Source organism: Saccopteryx leptura, chromosome 1 (genome assembly GCF_036850995.1).
Source record: "Saccopteryx leptura isolate mSacLep1 chromosome 1, mSacLep1_pri_phased_curated, whole genome shotgun sequence".
In the NCBI taxonomy this organism is placed as follows: domain Eukaryota; kingdom Metazoa; phylum Chordata; class Mammalia; order Chiroptera; family Emballonuridae; genus Saccopteryx; species Saccopteryx leptura.
In genome coordinates this window covers 308,143,165-308,169,181 of record NC_089503.1, presented here as the reverse complement: position 1 = coordinate 308,169,181, position 26,017 = coordinate 308,143,165, and the positions used below count along the sequence as shown (strand labels likewise).

General features: G+C 47.4%; 1 protein-coding gene and 1 pseudogene across 3 annotated transcripts in view; one reads left to right on the top strand and one right to left on the bottom strand.

The window, feature by feature from the left end:
- The window catches only part of LOC136387190 (apolipoprotein L6-like), a 64,907-nt gene that overhangs the window by 2,453 nt on the left and 36,437 nt on the right, over positions 1-26,017 (bottom strand). Inside the window, exons 1-2 of one of the 3 annotated variants that reach the window (XM_066358293.1) lie at positions 24,947-25,051; positions 2,347-2,473 (exon numbers count right to left, since the gene is read on the bottom strand). In XM_066358293.1, coding sequence (XP_066214390.1) covers positions 2,347-2,465 — 119 coding nt within the window. In that variant the 5' untranslated portion in view covers positions 2,466-2,473; positions 24,947-25,051. Of the gene's footprint in view, positions 1-2,346; positions 2,474-23,009; positions 23,300-24,946; positions 25,052-26,017 lie in introns of those variants that run through there. The other 2 variants (XM_066358291.1, XM_066358292.1) reach the window with 2 other exon arrangements.
- Positions 160-301, top strand: LOC136389932 (small nucleolar RNA SNORA40; annotated as a pseudogene).

Below are 26,017 nucleotides of genomic sequence, written 5' to 3'. Positions count from 1 at the left end.
CCCCTAATATCTGATAGTCTGAAGTATTAAGGGCTCTCTGCCAGCCCAGATGAGTGTGTCCTCCATGAGAGAGCAGTAACAGGGCAGAGGAAAGCCTGCTCTTTTGGGCGCTTCCTTCATGCCAACTGTCACTGGTGTATTTCCTCCAGGCTGAGATCAAGAGCCTGGTGATGACAGATTCCCTAGCTCAGAAACAAGTGTCAGAGGCAAAGACTACATACAGGTACAAAAAATAAACCCTCTTTTACAACCCAGAAGTCATTTTTCAGTATGAGTTTTGATACATATGAGAAGGAATGTGAGGACTTGGCTCAGTTGGCTCAGTGGTAGAGTGTCAACCGGCATGTGATGTCCCGGGTTTGATTCCCAGTCAGAGCACACAGGAGAAGCGCCCATCTGCTTCTCCTTACCTCCCCCTCTCTCTTCTCTCTCTCTCTCTCTTCCCCTCCCACAGCCATGGCATGATTGAAGCAAGTTTGCCCTGGGCTCTGAGGATGGCTCTGTGGCCTCTGCCTCAGGTGCTATGAATAGCTCAGCTGCTGAGTAATGAAAAAATGCCCCAGATGGGCAGAGCATCACGACCTAGTGGGCTTGCCAGGGGGATCCTGGACAGGGTACATGCAGGAGTCTGTTTCTGCCTCTCCTCCTCTCAATAAAAAAATAAAAAATAAAAAAATAATAAAATAAAAAATAAAGAGCCTGACTGGGCAGTGGCGCAGTGGATAGAGCGTCGGACTGTGATGCGGAGGACCCAGGTTCGAGACCCTGAGGTCACCAGCTTGAGTGCAGGCTCATCGGTTTGAGCAAAAGCTCACCAGCTTGGACCCAAGGTCGCTGGCTTGAGCAAGGGGTTACTCGGTCTGCTGAAGGCCCATGGTCAAGGCACATATGAGAGAGCAATCAATGAACAACTAAAGTGCCACAACGAAAAACTGATAATTGATGCTTCTCATCCCTCTCTGTTCCTGTTTGTCTGTCCCTATCTATCCCTCTCTGACTCTTGCTCTGTCTCTGTAAAAAAAAAAGGAAGGAAGGAAGGTGATACTTAAAACAGATTAAAGTGATAGGGAAAGAAGAAGAAGAGGAAGAGTTTCAGAGCTGGAAGGAACCCTGGAGAGGACCTGAGCTGCCTCCTTTACTTCTGGGTGGAGGGAATGTAAGCCCAGAGAGGAAAAAGGACACGCCCAAAGCGGCACGTGGGTGGGATGGAGTTTTAATGGGTCACAGAGCTCCAGAACCCTCTGTTTCAGCTGTTCACCTCACATGTCAGTTAATGTCAGGAATTTCTCACTGAAGGCATCTACACATATAACTTTGAATCTCTCTCTGTGTCTCTCTCTTCCTACACACACACACACACACACACACACACACACACACTTCCTTAATGGAAAACATTGAAAACCAAGTACACTACCAAGGAAACCCTTTAGTATTAATGAATGAATGTGTTTAAGCCCAATGATCAGTCAATCAGCTGTATATCAGTTTACAGAGCAGCAGGCTGCCGGGGCTTGCAGCGGGGAAGGGGTGGGAGGAAGGCCAGGAGAAACCCCGAACTTGACAGATGCCACCACCCAGCCCACCCTGATCCCTGCCTTTCCCAGGTTCGCAGGGACAATGAGAAACAACAATTTGATATGTAGTTGCCAATATGGGAAGCACCACTTTGCATTGAGTCTAAAGTCTTGTCTTTATCTTGGTTGACAGCTAATGCAAACTTGGCTTCTGGGTGTTTTAAAATAAACCATATACCTCAAATATGGACATTCTGGCCACAGTACATTCTTCATTAGACAGCAATGCCTATTGTTATAGTGTCAAATTGCAACTGTTTCCACAAGGTACAACACACACACACACATACACATGCTGTGCCTCATTCACTCAGCGAACATCTGTTGATCGTCTTCATTGTGCTAGAGGCTGATGGTGCTAGTGTGCTAACAGGTAACTGGGCTTAAATTCATGAATGCATTAATACTACAAGACTTGCTTGGTGATATATGAGCCAAAAAGACTGAGTTCTTGCTTTGTGGGCCTCATACAGGAGAGACCCCCCCAGGTGGGACAATGTAGGTCCTTTGAGCCCCATTATTCAATGCCATGTACCTAATTAAATCTTGACTTACTCTCCAAAATAGTTCGTTTACCCTGTGGAGTATTTTTTTCCCCCTAGGAGAATATACCTTCCTAAGTGGGAAGACAGGGCCCACATTGTGCCTAACATCTTTGGAACACACCAGCTGCACACCATGAGGTCGCAGGGTGCATTTCCACAGAAGTCGCCCATTCCCCGGGGGCAGCGCGTTGGGTGGGGGAGGGGGGGCGAGCTCTCAGGGTTACCTTTGCAGACCGGCACCAGCCTTCCACTCTCGCCCTGCCTGGCTGTCCAGCAAGTTCTGCGGCACCACATCCATGCTCATGTCGTCTGTTGTAGAATTAGTGGTGTCCCCAGGGGTCATACAACTTTCTGGTTAGAAACATGGAAAACAAGGTTACTGCAGGGGCCGTGAAACCTCATGAAATTCAAGTGCGGAGGGATCTTAGAAGTGCCGAACTGAAACAATAGTGAAACATTTAGAGTGTGCTAAATACTTGCAAACTATTGTTTTTACATTTGATATTAAGGTGTGGTTTCTATAGGATAAGTACATAGATTGAAGTCCTCGGCTCGATAAATTGACATACACTATATACACTGAGAAATCACCAGCCAGATCAAGTCATAGAACAGCTGCCTGTGACTACTCCCCATCAGTACCCCACCCAGAGGTAACCATTATTCTGACTTCATAACCAGTGATTAGTTTGCCTATTTTTGAACTTCATATAAATGTTGTGGGTATCAGTAGTTTTTTTAAAAAAAGATTGCTATGCAGTATTTCGTTGTATAAATATGCTACAATTTGTTTATGTGTTTTTCAATCAATTAATATGTTTGGGTTGTTTCCAGCAATTGTCTAGTAGAAACAAATTAATTATAATGATGAAAAGATTATCTTCACAGGACAAGACAACATTAATAAGTCCTCTTTGTGTATATATTCCCAATATGCTTTGTATTATATACTCCCAAGGCATAATATTAGGAACTGCAAATGGCCCTGTCAGAGCAAAACGGTGGGGTCTGAAGTCCATCCCAAAATCTATGAGACGTGGGGGCCAGGGATGGTGGAGGTGCTGTGTCTGTCTGGAGAGAGCGGCACTTTGATTTATTTATTGATTGATTGCACCAAGTTGTCATCCATTTGTAAAGCTAGGTGTTCACAGAGTTATATCCACTTGTGGGTAGGCTTTTTCTAATTGGCCCTATGGCTTCATATATGGGCTAGCAGTGGCCCTGATTTAATTCATATGTTAAAATGATCACTTGGGCTGGAAAATAGACTCTAGGCTTGTAAGAGAGGAAAAAGGTGGACCTGTTAGGAAGCTATTGCCGTGGGCAGAGCAAGAAGTAGCAGCCGCTTGAACAAGGTCAGTAGAAATGATAAGAATGGTTGGGTCTGAAGAATCCACAGGACTTTACAGTGGGTGTGGGGTGGGAGAGAGCGGAGTCAAATACAACTTCAAGGTGAGTCAGGTTTGGGGCCTGAGGCTGTTACAGTGAAGGCCCATCTACTGAGATGGGTAGAAGGTATTATTATGGGTGGGCAATAGAGTTCAATTGGGAGTAGGTTAAGTTTGAGATACCCGATTAGAAATCCAAGTGATATTGAGTGGGCAGCAGATAGATGAGTCTTGTTCTGGCTGGGCGATTTAATTGGGGAGCCATCAGTGTAAAAAGTAGCTAAAGCTACAAAATTGCACATGAACCCTGTAAGGTCAGTGGATAATGGGGGATGGTCATGTGGGGAACTCAGACCCGCCCACTTTGGCTAGGACCGCCCACAATCAAGCCCACCAAAGGAAGCTTCCCAGGAACCATTTGGAAGGAAGCGATCGTCTGCCAGCCAGTGAAATTTCACCACGTCATAGTAGCTCCACTTCCCTAGAGGGACCCTTTAAATATCTCCCACGTGGTTTAATCTTTGCAACTTCCCTGACCTCCATTTCTTCTCCATCTTTCTTTCCTCGGGCCAGGAACCTTGCCGGGCGGGATGTGCGCTCTGTACTCAATAAAGCCGTTTATTATTCCACACTTTGCGGCTCCAGCCCTCTTCCTTCCTTCTCAGCGGGGAAAAATACCTTACATTTTGGTGCCAAAACCTGGGAGGAGTTAGAAGTCTGCAAGGACCGCTCCTTTCCCCTCCCCTTCGAGAAAGAACCAGGATCTTCGACTTACACCCACTTCGGCGCACGGTGCGGTAAGTCCCCTGCCTCCAGCATTCCTCTCGGTTCTTTCCTCCGAGACTCCCTGTCCGAGACCGTAGCTACGTCAGGGAAGTCTTTTCTGTCCGTCCGAGTGCGTGTGCTTGTCCCCAAGCACATCCACTTTCGTCCATGGCTGAACCTTGAGTTTTTAGGACACTAATGCTCAAGTCTGACCACTCCGAGAACTGAGTGCGGCTGTTGGGGCACAGGAATTTCCCTCCCTAAGGAAGAAGAAACTGTTCTTCTCCGCTGTGGCCAGGCCACAGAACCCACTGAATTAGCCTCCTGAAGGGACTTTCGGTTTTAACACTCTCACCAATTTAACTATCCCCAAAAGCTGGGAACTGATTGGAAATCTCTTACATACACGGCTTCTAATTATTTGCGCACCTGTCCTTAATCTCTGTGCCACCTGTTCCACTGCGCAGGCCTTTTTCTGGCCAGAGAAACCTCACCTAAAACCTCCACTCCTAATCTTTCCTTCTCCGTGGACTCCAAACTCTCTTCCCTCTGAGAGCCTCCTCCCCTCCCTTCTCAAAAACCTGTTTCTTATTCATCACTATCATCTCTCTTTCTCCTCCCCTGCTGGCCAGGGGCCCCTCCCTTCACTGTATTCTCTAGTCCCGCCTCCATCAGGCCTTTCTCAGCCTGGCATTGGCTCTTATATCAGTTTTCAGGACGTCCAACCCCAATTTTCTTGCAGGAAGTTCCTGCCCTGTCCAGCGTTTCCTGCAGGATCTGGGTGCCGGGCTCGGCATGAGCCCCCCCTCCTCTTATTCCCAATCCCCCAAACCCCTATCCGGAACCTGTGAACATGGCATTTAAAGTTTTTAACGGTCCCAACTAGTAGAAGCAGGCCAAGGCTGTTCGTCAGGTCCCCATGCAGCAGAAGGTAACACTCCAAACCCAAACTCTTGTGGCAACCCTGTGACCAGCAGAGCCACCAACAGCTTGCTTTAAGTGTGGCAAGCAGGACCACCGGTCCCGGCAGGGCTCTTGCCAGCGGCTGCCCACTGAGCCCTGCCCTGACTGCAAACAGCCCAGTCACTGGCGGAGTGATTGCCTCTTTGGGCAACAGGCTTTTCCTCAGCGCCTCTACATGGAGGACAAGCCGCCCGAATGGGAAGGCCAATCCAGCCAGGTGGGTGCATCGCTCGAACTCCTAGGACACAGCCTGGACTCGGAGAACCCAGGGTTTTGCAACAAGTGGGTAAGTCCATTTCTTGAGGACTTGGGGGCTGCCTTCTCTGTTTTTGCCTTCATACTCTGGACCTCTAGTTCCCTCACAGGTTTCGGTTATGGGAATGGATGAGACCCTCTTCCTTTCCCCTTTTTACGCCACTCCTGACATGCAGTTCTGCCTCAAGCTTGCCTCCTTATAGGACCACTGGCAGTTGGAACCACTGGACTCCAGATCCATCTCCAGCTCACCAAAAGGCTGGACCCTGCAAATCCCCTATTACTCCTCTCTTTTTTTAAAATCCTTACAGGACCGCATCCATGAAGTTTCTCCAATCACGGCCACACAGATATTCCTCCTAACACCCCTCAAAGCCACCACCTTCCAATCTCCCCTTCCCCACGATTCCCCTATTCAGCAGGAAGTAGCCAGACGAATAAACGGTGCCCCTTTTTCTATTTAACCCAAAAGGTCAGAATGTAAGGTCGGTGGATAATGGGGGATGGTCATGTGGGGAACTCAGACCCGCCCACTTTGGCTAGGACCGCCCATAATCAAGCCCACCAAAGGAAGCTTCCCAGGAACCATTTGGAAGGAAGCGATCGTCTGCCAGCCAGTGAAATTTCACCATGTCATAGTAGCTCCACTTCCCTAGAGGGACCCTTTAAATATCTCCCATGCGGTTTAATCTTTGCAACTTCCCTGACCTCCATCTCTTCTCCATCTTTCTTTCCTCGGGGCCAGGGAACCTTGCCGGGCGGGATGTGTGCTCTGTACTCAATAAAGCCGTTTATTATTCCACACTTTGTGGCTCCGGCCCTCTTCCTTCCTTCTCGGCGGGGAAAAATACCTTACAAACCCCATAACAGAAGCCAAGGCTGGTCTGAGTTTAAAGCCTAGAGCACAGGTCGGGAACCTTTTTGACTGAGAGAACCATGAACACCACATATTTTAAAATGTAATTCCATGAGAGCTATACAACAACCTGTGTATGTTACGCATTATCCAATAAAAATTTGGTGTTGTCCTGGAGGACAGCTGTGATTGGCTCCAGCCACCCACAACCATGAACATGAGCGGTAGGAAATGAATGGATTGTAATACATGAGAATGTTTTATATTTTTAACGTTATTATTTTTTTTATTAAAGATTTGTCTGCGAGCCAGATGCAGCCATCAAAAGAGCCACATCTGGCTTGTGAACCATAGGTTCCCGATCCCTGGCCTAGAGCACTCCCACAGTTAAGTGAGAAGGAGAGGAGAAGGCACCTGGCAAAGTATAGAACTAAGAACGGCATTTCAGAATCAAGTGGAATGTTTGTGTGTGACCACAATGCTTGTGTGTATCCTTGTATTTTCAAGTGTTCTGGCCATTTTGCTTTCTGTTTTTCTCTTACAAAGGACTTCACTGAGTTCTGCTATTCCCTACAATAGGAAAGGCGGGTATCTTGGTAGATTTTAATCGCCTCTGTTGTTGCATTGTTCCCTCTCTTTCATATTCAGAATGACAAGGTGTTGGGTTGATATATCTCACCCGGATGGAAGGAAGAGCTGACCTCCAAATTAGTATAGAAACACTATGGTGAAGTGGATCAAAGCCCTCCTCTGTCACGAGTTTCATGATTTCAAGAAAGTTCAGTCACTGCTCTCAGTTTCCCTTTCCTTACTGATACAATAGCTGAGTGAAATGCCTATTTCAATCAATGTTTTAGAACAGTAGTTTCTTTATTTTTCATCATAATAAACGGGGTAAAAAGTCCTTTGCTAAAAGGAAAAGTCTCTTAGATTGGGCCAGAAAGCAAAACCCAATTGCATGCACCTCTTATAGGACATACATCTGACATATAGTGACTCGGAAAGTTAAAGCTACAATGATGATGTTGGTCAAATAAGTTTGTAAATATGATATATATGTTTGCTCGCTTGTGACTTATATTGGGTGTGGGGGACAGGCTGTAAGCAGGCCAGGTCGTTGTAGCCTAAGGTTTGGTTTTGGGACTAAGCTTTTCCCCACACCCTTGACTGATTGTATGATCTGGGTGGTGCACTCTCATGAGGAATCCAATTATGCCTTGGATAAGTGGCTTTGTATCAGAGACTTCCTTGTTTGTATATTGGATTAAGGGATTTTGGTTTTCTACACTATAAAGTGGGACAGACCAGGAGCTTGGACACACAGTTCCTGCTATCACAATTGCAGGGGCTTCCCTGATCCCTGGCCCTTCATGGGAAGAGCTGGTTTTCTGCTTTTCCCTTGTCTTCTTTTGTGGTTTGCCTGTCTTGGTGAGACACCAATAAATAGGATGGCCCCCCATCCTCTGACTCCGCCATTTCTTTATCGTCTGCCCGAATCCAATGGGAACCTGCATGTGAATGGCCACGATGGCGGCTCCTGGCCTTACAACTGGCGTAGTTTCCGGCAGGATTCAGAGATTGGTATGGAGCCACCACCCTTGATGGGTGGGATAGAGTACTGGTTGCTGCTCTGGCTCCCCATGGCTGTCCTTTTAGGGGCCATGGGCTACATGTTTTTTACTCAAGAGGAAACTGCCCGAGGTCAAAAGCTTCAGCATGAATTGCAAATAGAACGGCAGAAAAGGCTGGAATTGGAGCGAGCACTGGAGAAGGAATTACGGGTTCGCGAGTTGCAGTTTACCCTGGAAGCTGAACGTCTTCACCGGCAGTTGTTGGAGAAACAACTGCGGATTCAAGAGCTCGAGTCTCAGCTTCCGGCCAAAAGCCAGCAGCCACAGGAGCCTAAACGGTCACCAAAGGAGCAGCAGCATCCGTGCCGGTGGATTGGCTTTGAGTCAGCGGGAGCAGGCGCTTGCGACTCCTCTTCTGAGGATGAGAAGGCTCAGGCTGAAGCTGCCATACGCACACTGAGAGCCCGACCAGTTGTCGCCAAGAAGGTAAAAACCCAGCAACAAAGAGTCCCTCAGGGGCAGCCACAGCCTCCTGCCCAGGTAATGGAACACTCTGTGGTCCGGCCCTATACCCAGGCAGAGCTGATGGAGTTGGGGGCACAATTTAGGCAGAAACCTACTGAATCCCTGGTAGCCTGGTTACTACGATTATGGGATATAGGGGTGGATGGCATCATGCTCTCCGGAACAGAGATGGAGAAATTGGCCGCCATTACCACACACTCTTCCTTGAGGCAGCGTCTTCAGAACTGCCATGGCAACCCAGGAGACCATACCCTATTAGAATGGGTGATGGCTGCCATTCGTATGGTCTGGCAGAATGCTGGAGAACTGCCGGGGGCAATGAGTCGGTGGCAGTGCTACAGTGAGTTAGTAAAGGTCCTTCGAGAACTAGGTATGAAGAATGCTGTTTTCAACCCTGGGTCTCGTGGGCCAGACGAGGAAGTGTTTACGGCCAAAATGAGGGAATTTGTCCTTGCTAGCGCCCCGTCAGCCCTTTTTGGGTCACTGGTGGCCATCTTGGGCCCCTATGTGGGGCAGCCCATCAATGCAGTTACACAGATGGTAGCAGATTTGGGAGAGCTGGAGGCTGCTCGGGATCATAAAGCAGTGAGGGCTGCTGCCTATGTTTCCCCCCCAACTAACAAGGGAAACGGGCCTGTAAAGGTTACCCGAACGCAGATGTGGGTAGACTTGATTGCGGCTGGAGCAGATAAGGGGAAATTGGATGGCCAGTCTAATAAAATTCTTTTGGAGCTTTGGCGGCAGCTTAAACCAGAACAGAAGTTCCAGCCACTGAGACGAAAGGCCCCAGCAGCTACCAATAAAACGTTTGGTGCACGCACAGCTCGGTTACAAGATTATATGATAGAGACGGCCGAGGGAGAGGGGAACTCCCAAGACCCATTGTACCAGTTTGAATAGGAAAAAGGCCGAGGGACCCGTCTAACGGGGATGGGCGGGGACCGGAGGCCACATGTGGAACTGGCTATCCACTGGTCCCCTTCCAATGTACAACAGGTGTTGGCCTTGGTGGATACAGGTGCAGAATGTTCCCTTCTCTATGGAAACCCAGAGCGGTTTGCTGGGACCCCAGTGGCCATTGACGGTTATGGGGGCCAAACTGTTCAAGTGAAGCCAATAACTATTCCATTGGGGATAGGGAGACTGCCTCCTAAGCCATATAAGGTGTATGTATCTCCTATTCCTGAATATATTTTGGGGGTAGATGTCTTGCAAGGACTGTGGTTGGAAACTACAGCTGGGGAGTTCCGGCTGCGGATCAGGGTTGTGAAGGCAGTATTGCGGGGACATGCATCACATTCCCCTTTACAATTACCCATCCCTCGGCGTGTGACTAACACCAAGCAGTACCGCCTGCCAGGTGGTTATGAAGAAGTCACAGGGACAATCCTTGAACTAGAAAAGGTGGGGATCATCCGGCCAGCACACAGTCCTTACAACTCCCCAGTATGGCCTGTGCGCAAAGCAGATGGAACCTGGAGAATGACAGTAGATTACAGGGAACTTAATAAAGTTGTTTCCCCTTTGCACGCTGCTGTTCCCTCGATAGCTAACATGATGGATCGGCTAAGCCATGAGTTGGGGACATACCACTTTGTGGCAGACTTGGCCAATGCTTTTTTCTCTATTGATATAGCTGGAGAGAGTCAAGACCAATTTGCCTTCAGTTGGGAAGGGAGACAATGGACCTTTACAGTGTTACCCCAGGGCTATTTGCATAGCCCCACCTTGTGCCATGGGCTGGTGGCTGCTGACCTGGCTAAATGGAAACAGCCAGAGGTAGTCCGCTTGTACCATTATATTGATGATATTATGCTAACTAGTGATTCTCTTTCAGAATTGGAGCAAGCAGTCCCTACCCTGCTATCCCATTTGAAAGCATGTGGCTGGGCAGTTAACGAGAACAAGTTACAAGGACCTGGGTTATCTGTTAAATTCTTGGGAGTTGTCTGGTCGGGTAAGACAAAAGTTATCCCTGACGCAGTTATAGATAAGATTCAAGCATACCCCGTGCCCACTACGGTAAAACAGTTACAGGAATTCTTAGGTTTGTTGGGGTATTGGCGAGCATTTATACCGCATTTGGCTCAGTTACTACGCCCCTTGTACAACCTTATTCGAAAGGGGGTTCGCTGGGATTGGACTGAGCAGGCGCAAGGTTCATTTGCAGCTGCTAAGAGAGCTGTCAAGGTGGCACAGGCCTTGAATGTGTTTGATCCTGCCAGGCCCTGTGAGCTGGATGTTCATGTAACCTCGGAGGGGTTTGGATGGGGCTTGTGGCAGCGGACAGAGCGCCTACGGCAACCTATTGGATTTTGGTCCCAATTGTGGAAAGGTGCTGAAGTTCGTTACTCATTAGTAGAGAAGCAGCTGGCAGCTGTGTATGCTGCCCTCCTGGCAACTGAGAGTATTACAACTACACCCACCAGTTGGCTAGAAACCTTTCATTCAAGCTGGTATTAGGGATATACCTCCCAAAATTCTCTCCCCAGTTATCAGTATTTGAAGATATCCTCTTTATTTTTGAGTGACATGAAATTACTTCCTAGTGCCTATGTGAACTTCTAATTTTTTTTTTTTTTGCATTTTTCTGAAGTTGGAAACAGGGAGGCAGTCAGACAGATTCCGGCATGCGCCCGACAGGGATCCACCCGGCATGCCCACCAGCGGGTGATGCTCTGCCCATCCGGAGCATTGCTCTGTTGTGACCAGGGCCATTCTAGCACTTGAGGCAGAGACCACGGAGCCATTCTCAGTGCCCGGGCCAACTTTGCTCCAATGGAGCCTCGGCTGCGGCTGCAGGAGGGGAAGAGAAAGACAGAGAGGAAGGAGAGGAGGAGGGGTGGAGAAGCAGATGGGCGCTTCTCCTGTGTGCCCTGGCAGGGAATCGAATCCGGGACTCCTCCATGCCAGGCCGACGCTCTACCACTGAGCCAACCGGCCAGGGCCTGAACTTCTAATTTTATATCAGGAAGAAAGAATATTTGTTATTTTATAACATATATTCTATAGCTTTTCTTTATTAGAAAAGATAGGTTAGATGGGTTTCTCAACTTTGGCATTCTTCACATTAGTCTGTTAGGGGTTATGGCTCCAACATCTTAATGGCAGATGTGATATCATTTTTTAAACATCTCCCCCAATTTAGGTGAAAAGATAGCAAGTATCAATTATGTCTCACCATGAATTGTGAGAAATGGTAGGAGGCTTCACAGTGTTTTAAACTCTTAATGGATATAGGAGACAAGATGCCGCTGGAGTAGGCGGCCCATAGTTTTTGATCTGTTAATCCTATTGCTGTAGTTGGTACTATTTCTGTTTATGCAATGTATCCTACTCCTTGCATAGTGACCATCATGGAAGATGCCTGTGGTTTAGATTGTAAAGCGAGCAAAAGGGGTGGAATGTTGGTCAAATAAGTTTGTAAATATGATATATATGTTTGCTCGCTTGTGACTTATATTGGGTGTGGGGGACAGGCTGTAAGCAGGCCAGGTCGTTGTAGCCTAAGGTTTGGTTTTGGGACTAAGCTTTTCCCCACACCCTTGACTGATTGTATGATCTGGGTGGTGCACTCTCATGAGGAATCCAATTATGCCTTGGATAAGTGGCTTTGTATCAGAGACTTCCTTGTTTGTATATTGGATTAAGGGATTTTGGTTTTCTACACTATAAAGTGGGACAGACCAGGAGCTTGGACACACAGTTCCTGCTATCACAATTGCAGGGGCTTCCCTGATCCCTGGCCCTTCATGGGAAGAGCTGGTTTTCTGCTTTTCCCTTGTCTTCTTTTGTGGTTTGCCTGTCTTGGTGAGACACCAATAAATAGGATGGCCCCCCATCCTCTGACTCCGCCATTTCTTTATCGTCTGCCCGAATCCAATGGGAACCTGCATGTGAATGGCCACGATGGCGGCTCCTGGCCTTACAAATGAGCACAGTTGTAGCAGGCCAGGGAGGTGGCTCTGTCTATGAAAGGGTAGCACAAGGGGTCCTCATGATGGACTATCCTGTGTCTTAATTATAGTGGTGACCACACAAATCTGCACATGTGAAAAAACTTCAGAGCTAAATGCACACACACACTCACAAATGAGTGCAAGTGAAACTGATGCAACCGGAATTAAATTGGTGGTTTGTATCCGTGTCGATTGTCTGCTTGTGAATATTATATTAAAGTTGTTTTGTGTGGGGTATTTTTGACAGAGACAGGGAGAGAGTCAGAGAGAGGGACAGACAGGGACACACAAACAGAAAGGGTGAGAGGTGAGAAGCATCACTTCTTTGTTGCGGCACCTTAGTTGTTTATTGACTGCTTTCTCATATGTGCCTTGACCAGGGGGCTACAGCAGAGCCAGTGACTCCCTGCTCAAGCCAGTGACCTTGCTCAAGCCAGTGACCTTGGGCTCAAACCAGTGATCTTTGGGCTCAAGCCAGTGACCATGGGGTCATGTCTGTGATCCCACACTCAAGACAGCACCCCTGCACTCAAGCTGGTGAGCCCGTGCTCAGCCTGTGACCTTGGGGTTTTGAACCTGGGTCCTCCAAGTTCCAGTCCAATGCTCTATCCACTGTGCCACCACCTGGTCAGGCTGTATTAGTGTTTTGTAAATGGTTACTGATAGGGAAATTGGGCAAAGCAGGTACATGAGATTCCTCTGTCTACTCCTTACAACTGCATGTGAATCTGTAATTATTTAAAAATTAAAGAATTAAGAACATAGCCCACACCTATTAGAATGTGAACACTGACACCACCACATGCTGGTGAGGATTGGGGCAGGGGGAACTCTCTTTCATTGCTGGTGGGAACGCACCATGAGGCAGCCACTTTGGAAGACAGTTTGTCAGTTTTTTAGAAACTAAACATACTCTGACCATACAACCCAACAACTGTGCTCCTGGGTATTTATCGAAAGGAGTTTAAAACCTACATCTACACACACACACACACACACACACACACACACACACACACACACAACAACAACCTGCACACGGATGTTTATAGCAACTTTACTCATAACTGCTAAAACTTGGAAGCAACCCAGATGTCCTTCAGTAGGTTAATGGATAAATAAACTGTGGGACACCCAGACAATGGAATATTACTTAGTGCTAAAAGGAAATGAGCTATCAAGCCCTGAAAAGATAAGCAGGAACCTTAAATGCATACCGCTAAGTGAAAGAAGCCAGTCTGAAAAGGCTACCTACTGTGTGATTCCAACTATATGACATTCTGGAAGAAGGCAAAACTTTCGAAGTAAAAAAGATCAGTGGTTGCCAGGGGTTAGGAGAAGGGAGGGGCGACTAGGTAGGACACAGAGGATTTTTAGGGCATTGAGAACATTCTGTATGATATTCTAATGGTGGGTACATATCATTATACATTTGTCCAAACCCATAAAGTATACAACACCAATAGTGACCTTAATACAAATTATGGACTTGGGTGATAATGATAAGTCTGTGTAGGTTTAGTAGGGGATGTTGATAAGGGGGGAGGCTGTTCACATGTGGGGACGGGGCGTGCATGGGATATTTCTGTACCTGCCCTTCAATTTTTCTGTAAACCTAAACCTACTCCAAAAAACACAGATTGTTAAAAAAATAAATTAAAAAAAAAAAACAGTTATAGCATACAGACACAAAAAAGAAGCATTGCAGCATTATTCATAGTTTTTTTTTTTAAAAAAGTCTAAAAGCCACCCAGAATTCTTTTAAAGGGGATTGGTTAAATACATTATGCTTTATCTAATAATGAAATAGTATGCAGCCATGAACCCAAATGAGGCAAATCCCTCGGAATAGATGTGGCAGATCTCCACATTGGCCAATAAAAAGGCAGGGTACAGACATTGTAGAGATGCTTCTGTTTGTGCACAAAAAAAGAGGCATGTATTTGTATAGACAAGAAACTAGTGAGCTCGGCTAAGGATCGGGGACAGAAGGAGAGCTTGCTTTCACTGTATACCAGGGGTCGGGAACCTTTTTGGCAGAGAGAGCCATGAACGCCACATATTTTAAAATGTAATTCCATGAAAGCCATACAATGACCTGTGTATGTTTTGCATTATCCAATAAAAATTTGGTGTTGTCCCGGAGGACAGCTGTGATTGGCTCCAGCCACCCACAATCATGAATATGAGCAGTAGGAAATGAATGGATTGTAATACATGAGAATGTTTTATATTTTTAACATTATTATTACAATTATTATTTTTTTAGGTTTTATTTATTCATTTTAGAGAAGGGGGGCAGGGGGGAGGAGCAGGAAGCATCAACTCCCATATGTGCCTTGACTGGGCAAGCCCAGGGTTTCGAACCACATTGTTTTTTTTTACATTTTTAAATTTATTCATATTTTTAGAGAGAGGAGACACAGAGAGAGAAAGAGACAGAGAGAGGAAAGAGATAGAAAGAACAGAGGGAGGAGCAGGAAGCATCAACTCCCATATGTGCCTTGACCAGGCAAGCCTGGGGTTTCAAACTGGTGACCTCAGTGTTCCAGGTTGACGCTTTTACCCACTGTGCCACCACAGGTCAGGCCTTATTTTTTTTATTAAAGATTTGTCTGCAAGCCAGATGCAGCCATCAAAAGAGCCACATCTGGCTCGCGAGCCATAGGTTCCCAACCCCTGCTGTATACCTTTTCATACTTTTTGTATCATTGATTTTTGGCCATGGACTGCCTGTGACACCAAAAAAATTTCAAAGACTGAATAATGTGCTCCCAAAATTCATGTCCAGCTGGCACCTCAGAATGGGACTTTATTTGGAGATAGGTCTTTGCAAATGTTGTTAGTTAAAAATCACAAGATAAAGTCATCTTAGGTTTAGGGTGGGCCCTCACTCCAATGACTGCTGCCCTTATAAGAAGAGGCAAGGACACAGAGGGACACAGAAGAGAAGGCAATGTGATGACACAGAAGCAGAGACTGAAGTTAGGCAGGCACCGGCTGAGGACTGTGGGGGGTGGGCGGGGGCTGTAAGGGAGAGAGGGGCCACCTGCAGCTGCAAAAGGTAAGGAAGGTTTGATTCTTCCCTAGTGCCCTCCAGGGAAGCACAGCACAGCTGACTCCTGAATCTTGGCTTTCTGGCCTCCAGAACTGTAAGGGGAAAAACTTCTGTCATTTATGTCCACCCAGTCTGTGGTCCTTTTGTTACAGCAGCCTTGGGAAAGCAACGTGTCCTCTTCCATCTCTGTTCCTCTGTTTGGCACTCCGTCCCATCCCACGGGGCTAATGACAACAATGACATTTCCTAGATAAACCCCCTCTCTCAGGACTGCCTTCCTGTCCCCTCCTCATCCTGCTCCTAAACAACTCAGAAAACAAATCCTCCCCTACGTGTTTTGAGGTCACAAAGATCCTTAGAACCCCTCTCCCCCCTAATTATTTAAGTACAGAATTACTGCAGAAAACTTAGAAACAAAGAATAAAATTCATCTGTACTTTCATACCACAAATAAATAGTGCCGACCTTTTATTTTAAGAGCAAAAAAATATTATAGACTTATGCTGAATTATTGTCATTTCACCTTATATGACAATATAAGTGGTTCCTCAGTACTAATGTTGTAAAGTGCCAAAAGCTACAGAATTAATATTATTATTTTAGGAAATTTAAAGAACATTTCATTAATTTGGGCTAGGAGTGCAGAAAGATTTTGTGACTGTGATTAGCATAAGACCAAGGTGGCACTGTGTTGTAAATGCAGAAAGAGGAAGGAGACTTGTATTCCCTGACCTTCCCCCATACCTATGGGGGAGGGGTCAATGGCTAGCCAGGTGTAGGGAGAAAGGAATTAAATCTTTTCTTGGGCTAATGGACCATTTGCAGGCATTTGTTCCCATAGAAACCACCCCTCCCCTTCTGAAAGCATGTGGTTAATGTCTGTATCTCTGAACAAAAGGTATACACTTATGCCGTGATGTCAGGTTTTCTCCACTCCCATGTATAATTCGGAGTATATAAACAGCCCCTAAACTGTTTTTGGGGGCTGCACAATTTGGGTCTGTTGCCCTGTGTCAGCCATATGCGGCCGGCATATTTAATAAATTTCCTCCTTTAATAAAACTTTTCAAAAACTTATTTGGACTATGTGCCTCTACAAACACACGCAGATTTGTGGATTTAGTTACTTTACAACACTAAGTAGTTCCCCACAGATATTTTAAGGCCGTGTAACTGATAGATGTATGAATTTACTAGAAATTCCAACTGCCTTTTTGTTGTTCCACCTGGCTGCCTGACCTCACCCTTATTTAGTAGATAATTGCCCCTGAGGCAGAAGAGTTCCAGAAAAGCTGATCAACCTCTCAAGGAGAAGCGTTCCAGGAAGCAGAAACCATAAAACCGTAAAAGGGAACATACCAGAACTTCTGACTCAGTACCCCTTCAGGCTCTCCAAATCACTATATAATTCGTCCCTAGTCTGTAACCGGTGCTCTTCTCCCCGGGAGAGAAGTGCCCGGCAGGGTTCTTTTCTTCTTTTCAATAAAGCCTGTTACTCTGGTCTTTTTGGACTCCTGTGGATTCCAACCTTTGGTGCTGAAACCCGGGACAGGGTACTAACTGCCTGGACGATCCCTCTTTGCCGTCCAAACTTATAACCAGGGAAGCAATAGGCAGCGGCAGCTCGTCCTGGGCTTACTTCCTGATTCTGTTTGGATGTGTAATTGTAGGTTGATTGGCTGGCAGTCTAACCCTGTCCTGAACCCCTGTCCAATCAGAAAGGTAAGGAGTTTCTCCCTTCCCCTTCCCTGGTCGGCTTCTCTTTTCCACAAAATTTTCTCTGGTTGGACAGTTTTCTCTGACACGCCTTGAGGGTTTGACTTTCAGTCTCAGTGGACTGCATGGAAGACTAGGCGCCTAGCCAAACCTCTCCTCTCTCTCTCTCTCTCTCTCTCTCTCTCTCTCTCGGATCTCCCTGACAGGTGGTGACGACCTCTATCAGGGACTACTCCCCAACACGGAAATTTTCTCCTCTTGGGACAGTGACAAAAGGCGGAGACGCCCCCTCTTGCTCACTCGTCTATACTATGGGCTCCTCAGAGTCTAAGTCTTTCAACCAGACCCCTCTAGGATGTCTCATAAAAAACCTCACTAAGTTGGGCCTCTCTGACTTTAAGCCAAAAACACTCATTTTCTTCTATAACATGGCATGGCCCCAATACAAATTAGACAATGACTCCCATTGGCCTGAAAACAGGACATTCGATTACAATATTCTGAAGGACCTTGACAACTTTTGCCACCGGACTGGGAAAGCTTCTGAAATTCCTTATGTGCAGACTTTTCTTCTCCCTTTGCTCCTGTCCTTAATTTCTGTGCCTTCTGTTCTACACGCAGGCCATTTTTGGCCAAAGAAACCTCACTTAAAACCTCCACTCCTAATCTTTCCTTCTCTGTGGACTCCCAACACTCTCCCCATCCTGCCTAAACCCTGGGAGCACCCTTCTCTCGGGACATCTCTCTGGTCCCTCTGCAAATCTCCTTTGCTCGAGTCTCTTCCCTCCAGAAAGCCCCCTCTCCTCCCTTCACAGGATTCTGTTTCTCATTCACCTGCAAATACCACTCTCTCTTTCTCCGCCCCTGCTGGCCAGGGGCCCCTCCCTTCTCCACTGTGTTCTTAAACCCCTCCTCCCTCCTTACAGACTGGCAGCCCTGTTCCTTTTTCTTCTTTGACTCATCCTTCCCCCTCCTCAGAGACTGACTGTGCCTTCCACTACCCCTCGTCCTCTCCCTTCTCCTCAGAGCTCTAAATCTTTTTGACTCCTCTAACCATGTGGCACCACCACTAATACCTCAACCTCCTCTTCCTCCTGCAGATTCTGACCCTCCTTCTTTTCCATCCAGCTGCTCACACTGTCCATCCGTCTGCTTTCTCTCTTCCTCCCCTCTATGCTGACAACTCCCTGCCATCTTGAAAAGCTTAAAAAATCAAATCTGTCTATTGAGCTGTGTGAGTGAGTAATCTGTTTTGTCTCTTTGTTTGCCAGAAAATATCTCTAGTATAATTTGAATTGAAACAAGTAAAGTGCACTCATTTAAACTTCTTAATTCATAATGTGTATCTGAAGTCTTTGTTTAATGTGTAACTGTGTCTGTTTCTAAGGCCTTAACGCAATAATTACCCACCTCTTAAACCAGGCTTACTCATCTCCACGGACTCTCCCCATCCTTCCTGTTCAAAAACCTTCAGGGACTTATCGCTTCATACAAGCCTTACACCTAATCAATGAGGCAGTAGTTCCCCTCCATCTAGTAGTCACTAATCTCTACAAGTTACTGTCACACATTTCCTCAAACATCACTCACTTCACAATCCTAGACCTCAAGGATACCTTCTTTACCATTCCTCTACACCCTGACTTTTACTTTCTGTTTGCCTTTACCCAGACACTAATGCAGCCCAGCAACTTACATGGACTATCTTACCCCAGGGGATCAAAAACAGCCCACACCTGTTTGGGCAAGCACTAGCTCAGGATTTAGCAGCATGCAATCTCAAAACTAATACTCTCTTACAATATATAGATGACCTACTCCTCTGCAGCCCCTCCCTGCTTGCCTCAAGGAGACACACCGCCACCCTTCTTAACTTCCTCGCTATAAAGGGATATTGTGTCTTCTCTGCTAAAGCTCAATTTCATTCTTAGTCTGTAGTCTATCTAGGCATCTCCTTAACCCCCACCACCTGATGTCTCACCCTAAATCAAACTCAGACCCTCTGCAGTCTCCAACCACCTACCACTGCAAATCAAATATTTTTTTCCCTCAGTCTAATAGGCTTCTTTATACACTGGATTCCCAATTTTGCTCTCTTAGTCAAGCCCTCTCAGTGAGATCTTCTGAGCATGGCTTTTAAGGTCTATAATGGCCAAGGAAGTAACAGAAAAGGCACATAAGGCCCAAAAGAGGTCAGGAAATACCAGCTATTGCATACACTCTTAAAGGCTCCAGTGCCCTAAAGGACTTCATAAGATTCCATCAGGGCTCCAGAGTGGAAAAAAAGTCATTGAACTGAAGTCTGCCAGGCTTCCCAGCCCCTTCAAGGGACACATCATTGCTGTGGAAAGAGAGACACGAGAAGGTAAGCTAACCCCTTGCTCCATGGAGGGAGGGTTCAGTCTCTTCTAGCCCTGCTCCAGCTACCTGTGACCTGACCTTGCCCAGCATGCTGGGAATTGCCACTGAAGGCCCAAGGACATCATTCATGAGCCTAAGGTATTTCTTCCAAGTATCAGATAAACTGATCTCATTTCTTGTGAACACAAGGGCCATACTATGCCTTGCCTGAATATTTGAATTTTATTTATCCCTTGAAGATCTCTACTGTAGGTATTGACAGTCTGATTTTGTTACTTTATTTAATGTATAGTATCTCCGTTATTCCTCTTGTCTCAATGCCCCATGCCTATTGTAGGCTGGGACCTGCTGCTAATTCCAGCTAGAAGCAGTGGTCACTAGGACTTAAACTCTAACTACAAAGTGTAGAAATGTAACCACCCTTTCCCTAAGTACTCGCAGGATTTACAGGTTACTCAGAAAACTGTTCAAAGACTGTCCAAAAGGTGCTTCCAGCATTACATCACCCAAGGACTGACTTTCACGTGGACAGGTCCACATACCGTGATCCTGACAACTCCCACCGCTGCTAAAGTAGAAAAACGGCATAACACCTATATGTGTCTCCCTACTAATTGGACAGAAACCTGTACCCTAATTTATCTCACCCTAAATATCAACCTAATCCCACCCCATGAGCCTCTTTCAATTCCTAGTACACTACCTGTCAAGCTAAGGACCAAACAAGCTGTACAGGTAATCCCTCTCCTTATTGCTTTAGGAATTTCTACAGAAGTAGGTCTAAGGGCAGGGGGACTGCTACTCCCTGTCTTATTCCTACTCTCTCTCTCTCTCTCTCTGAAACCCAGAGAATTTGTAAATGTGGAATCAGTGGCTTTACACAAACTGGGTGTCTTGACTATTGTCTTTCATTGGTCCACTCACTCTCCTATTTATTTTCCTAACTTTTGGACCCTGCCTCTTATGTTTGTTCACTAGTTTCTTACAGAACCACATGCAGACCTTCGCCAATCAGAAAAATTGGAAAAATCTACCTAACCCTACACACCAACCCTGAAACCTGCCCTTGTGAAACAGAAGAATCTGGAACCCTATAAATACACCCCTACTCCGAACAAAGTTCTTGCAGGCCCGAATGAGAGAAATCTCCAGGATTACCTACAATCAAATGCTTTTACAACCCCTACTCCAACTGCCCCGGGGAGAGCTTCACGAAGGAGGCCCCCTACAGGGATAACAGCAGGAAGTAGCTCCAGAAAATGGCCGGTCCCAGACAAACCTCCTTCCTGAACCCCATACCCTCTCCTTCCCCCACCTCTTTTCCTTTTTTTATCACACCACAGAATTGAGAAATGATAGATACATGAAATTCCAACTGTCCTTTTGTTCCACCTGGCTGCCTGACCTCACTCTTACTTACTGGATAATTGCCCCTAAGGCAGAAAAGTTCCAGAAAAGCTGATCAACCTCTCAAGGAGAAGTGTTCCAGGAAGCAGAAACCATAAAATCGTAAAAGGGAACATACCAGAACTTTTGACTCAGTACCCCCTCAGACTCTCCAAAACACTATAAAAATTGCCCCTAGTCTGTAACCAGTGCTTTTCTCTCCCAGAGAAGTGCCCGGCAGGGTTCTTTCCTTCCTTTCAATAAAGCCTGTTACTCTGGTCTTTTCGGACTCCCATGGATTCCAACAGTAACATTTCATTATATGTTGTTTTGTAGGTAAAAAGTCCTGGCTGTTGAATCTTTGGGATGTTAGTTTCGGTTTTTGTTTTATAAGAGAATTTTGATCCTTGCCTAAGTGTTGGTCCACAGTTTGGTTATTTCTGTGGGGTAGCCTTTGAGGTAGAATTAGTGCATCAAAGAGAGAAAAGGTTTTCTTCTCCTTTGGTTTATACAGCTGGCTTTGGGGGGCTGGGTGTGGCTCCAGGGTGCCCATGGACTACAATATGAGCCAGACATGCATCTACCTACTTTATGCACCTTCACTCCTGCCTGAAACTGTGAAATAGATGCTAATATTATTCCCATTTTACAGATGAGGACATTGAGGCACAGGGAGGCCAATGCCAGGTAATCAGTAGGTGGAAGAGACCAGGGTGATTCTAGCTAGAACAACAATACGAGTCTAGACCAGTTGAGCCTGACCAGGTGGTGGCGCAGTGGATAGAGCATCGGACTGGGATGCGGAAGGACCCAGGTTCAAGACCCGAGGTCGCCAGTTTAAGCGCGGGCTCATCTGGCTTAAGCAAAAAGCTCACTAGCTTGGACCCAAGGTCGCTGGCTCCAGCAAGGGGTTACTCGGTCTGCTGAAGGCCTGCGGTCAAGGCACATATGAGAAAGCAATCAATGAACAACTAAGAAGTCGCGGCGCGCAACGAAAAACGAATGATTGATGCTTCTCATCTCTCTCCATTCCTGTCTGTCTGTCCCTGTCTATCTCTGTCTCTGTAAACAAAACAAACAAACAAACAAAAAGTCTAGACCAGTTGATCTCGAGTCAGGGTTGTTTTCTCCCCAGGGGATGTTGCTAATGTCTGTAGACATTGGTGGGGGTTGGGAGATACTACTGGCATCTAGTGGGTAGAGGCCAGTGATGCTGCTAAATACCCTACAATGCACGGGGCAGCCTCACAACAGAGTCCCAAGTGTCAGTGGTGTTGAGGCTGAGAAACCTGCTCCGGAGCCCCACTCTCCACTGCACCCACCAGTCCCCCACACACACCATTTTTCACATTAGTCCCACCGGAACAGACAAAGGGCAACGGTGACAGCAGGGAGCTTCAAACCGGTCCCCTCCCTACTGACCTCTCTGGACCTGAGAGATGATGGAGCTGGTAGGGAACCTACGGCTGGATTAGTGGAGGTGTTTCATTTGAGGGCTCATGTTTCTGACAATCTTTCTGTGCCTGCTTGGGAGCCGTGAATCCCTCGTATCCTCCCGTGGTTCCTCCGCCACAGAAACACTCCCCTAACATACGTTCGGAATAAGAAAAGGCAGCTTACTCTAAAGACACAGCTTAACACCAGCTCCCCCTCCTCACATCTGAGCCAAACAAACCTACCATCCAGGAGACACCGAGGGTTGGCTTTGTACTCTCCAGACAACTCACCCAGCTTCTTTACTTCTACAAAGATGAGACCTCTTCCGAAAAAACCTCTCCTGTAGAAGTCTCCCACATTCTGGGGGCCAGGACCTGGGGTCCCTGGCTCATGGAGGGGAAAATGCAGCTGGGTCATAGTGCACCTTTCTCAGTTTTCTATTTAAACTTCAAATGGCTCGTGAGCAAGGGGTTCCTGTCCTGAGTTATCAATAAGGAATTTGGGCTTGAGTCCCTTTGCAGGCTCACAAAATTAGGAACCGGTAGGACGGGGATTTGAACCCTGGCAGCCCTGACAACAGCCAACCCCTTGGTACATTGTTTTTTGGGGGTCCCAAAGCAGCCCTCCCTCCTCTGCCTGTGCCCCACCTGCTCTCACTGTAGCCTCAGGTCCTGAGCCAGAGGAGGGTTCCACGTCCACATCTTGCGTCCTCACCTCTCTGGGGGCCTGTGGTCAGCAGGAGACGGCGCGCGTCTGGGCTGCCGAGGAGAGTGAGGAAAGCACAGAGGCCCCAGCGGTCTTGCTAAGCAGGGCAAAGGCCCAGGCACACACTGCTTCCATTTATGAGCACGGATTGCCAAGCAAGCAGGGCTCAGGTTACAAATTTCAGGCCCAACATAGCCAGTGCTCTTCTTGTAAGGGACAGGCTTGCTGAGAAATGGCCCCACTTTCAATTTCTGTTTTGCTTCTTTATTAGTAGATGTGAGAGGAGGTGGGGCTGCCTGTTAAACGTGCATTTTATAGCTCTGGTGGCACAGGGCTGTGGCACGAGGCGCCGCCAGGAGCAAGCCACACGACGCCCGTGTGGAAGTGTGGTAAGGTACCAAAGAACTGCAAAGATTAATATTTTAGGAGGAAGAGTCAGGTTTTTGCCCCCTCCTTTCTGTAGAGAATGAAGGGAGAGGAATGTGGGAGTTTCCTGGACATACTATGTACTGAGATAAGAAACCCCTTTTTACTAAGAGGCTTAAAAGGCATTTTTTAATTTAGGCCAAGCGTTCAGAGAGATTTTGTAAATATGGTTTTTAAACTTGTGTGTGATCTGCACCAGCTCAGGACGGATGACAGCATTGTGCTGTAAATGGAGAGGTTTTGTACTAGGTTTTGAATGGAAGGAAGAAGGGGACTTGGATGCCTCCCCTCCCCGCACCTGTGAGGAAGAAGGTAAACAGCCAGGTTCGGGAAGGGAGGAAAGATTAGGCAAGCCCTTTCCTCTCCCCCTTTCTTTCTCCTTAATGGGCGATTTACATCCTCTGACATCATGTAAGCCCCACCTCCTGAAATCCTGTGATTGATGTATGTACCTCTAAAACAAAGGGGTGGCAGATGGACACTAAAAGATTTAGGAATGTCTTTTAACATGTAAAACAACATTTTTCGCTACTGTATTACCTTATAAGTTTTAATATGTAAGAATGTTTTTTATAAATCCTATAGACGAATGTTAATGTTTATGTCATGCTCCCCTCCTCCTCCTTTTTCCGCCAACCTGTATATGATCAAGTGAATATAACCAGCCTCAGAGCTATATTGGACACTGCACAATTTGGGTCAGCTATACCCTGTGTTTGTCATATGCAGCCGGCTTATTAATAAATCTCCTCCTATTAATAAAACTCCTAAAAATTCGTTTGGACTTGGTGTCTCTATGCAAACCCGGCGGAACGCTACTTTACAACAGAAGGAGCACCCGACCACTGTAGCGCGAGCAGCTGTCAAGGCTGCTGCCGCATCTCTGTCCTACCCTCAAAGGGAGTTGGCATTCACCTCTTATCTGAACTGTGAAATGCAACATGCTCCTGAGAGCTGAAACTTTTCCCATAATTCACTGGGTGGTAAAACTTGATCTGAATTGGTGCAGTTTTATAGTTTTGTGGGTTTTTTTAGTTTTATAGTTTTGATGTATCTCATTTAATCTGAATATTCATTGTTTCACTGCAGAAATAGTAACCATGCTTGACTAAGGAGGGCAGCTGAGATGTTACATAAGATACAATACTTGCACCTTTCCAAAAACCCTCACACTGTAAACTCTGAGACACATCTGGCCCCCAGGATCTGAAACACAGGACTTCAGTCCCGCCTCCCCCATCACGCAGATGAGGAATGGGGAGCTCAGGAGGGTCTGCGGCTTGCCTGTGATCACGCAGCTGAGGAATGGTGGAGCCAGCTGGAGACTCCCCGCCATGGGAACAGGCGGCCGTGCAGCCACGGGCTGCAGTGTGTCCTCCTGTGGGTGCCAGCTCGGACCGGGGTTGTGTGGCTCGCTCACATTTGTACGCCCACGTCCTCTCCCTCACCTTACCTGAGGCCACACCAGGAGCTGTGGCCCACTCAGCCAGCTTGGTTCTGCAGGGGTTAGGGCCTGACTGATGTCCCCTGGGTGCTATGTGCAGGACCGAGAGGCTGGTAGGCCACTGAGCGGGGACTCATCGGGGCCTCTCCAGCCCTGGCATCCGGCCTCCCAAATTCGCGGACACTCTGAACAGAGGCTGTCCTTGAGGTCGCGTTGGCCAGTTGGGCAGGCGCGCCATCTGGGCCTCCCTGCTGCTTGTCCTCAGTCCTGGGAGCCTTGGAGACCAGGCCAGCCATTGGACCCGGAGTGGTGTTTACCACAGCAGCTCTTGTGAAACAAAAGCCCCGAGAGATTCTGGGTGAGCAAAATAATCTGTCACGAGAGGGAAACGCTGCTCATGGGGTGAGACAGAAAACAGGGGTGTGCCCTACCACCCGGGGGAGTGAGAGGGTGCTGTTGCCTCCTGTCTTAGCCTCACCGAAGCCTCCTCAGGGCCCCAACCTGCTGAAAAGAAACGAACTGGCCCTAAGGTACCTCAGTCTTTTGTGATTTAAAACCTGCTGTCCTGTATAGCCGTGGAGTTGGTCACTTGCGGGGTGAATGTTTAGGCAAATTCAGGTTGAAATGTTCTATCAGGGCCTTTTCTCCGCTTAAAAGCTTGCTGTGCCCCCAGGCGGCATCTGGGTGTGGGTACCTGCCTGTCCCTCTGGAGTCTCACTGCCAGCTCAGGGGCCTCCTTGTCCCCCCTCCCACTGGGTGCCCGGTGCCCCCTGCTGTTGAAGTCCACTGCCTATTGGCTCAGGGGGCCACTGCAGCTCTGAGGAGAGGCAGGTGTTCTGGTTCCAGCCACACCCACATCGCATCCCCCCTCCCTGAGGTCCCCAAGCCCTCAGCCAGCAGCCTCTGCTGCCCTCCCGCCCTTGTGCCCCCCCCCTCCCCGAGGAGCTGGGGGTTGGGGGACTGGACGGGGCCGAGGGGGAGGTGGTGTCTCTGCCCCTCCCTGCCTGAACAACCACACGATCTTCTCCAGCCCCTGCCCTCATCCCCTGCTCCAAGCTGCCTTCTCAGCCCACAGGGAGT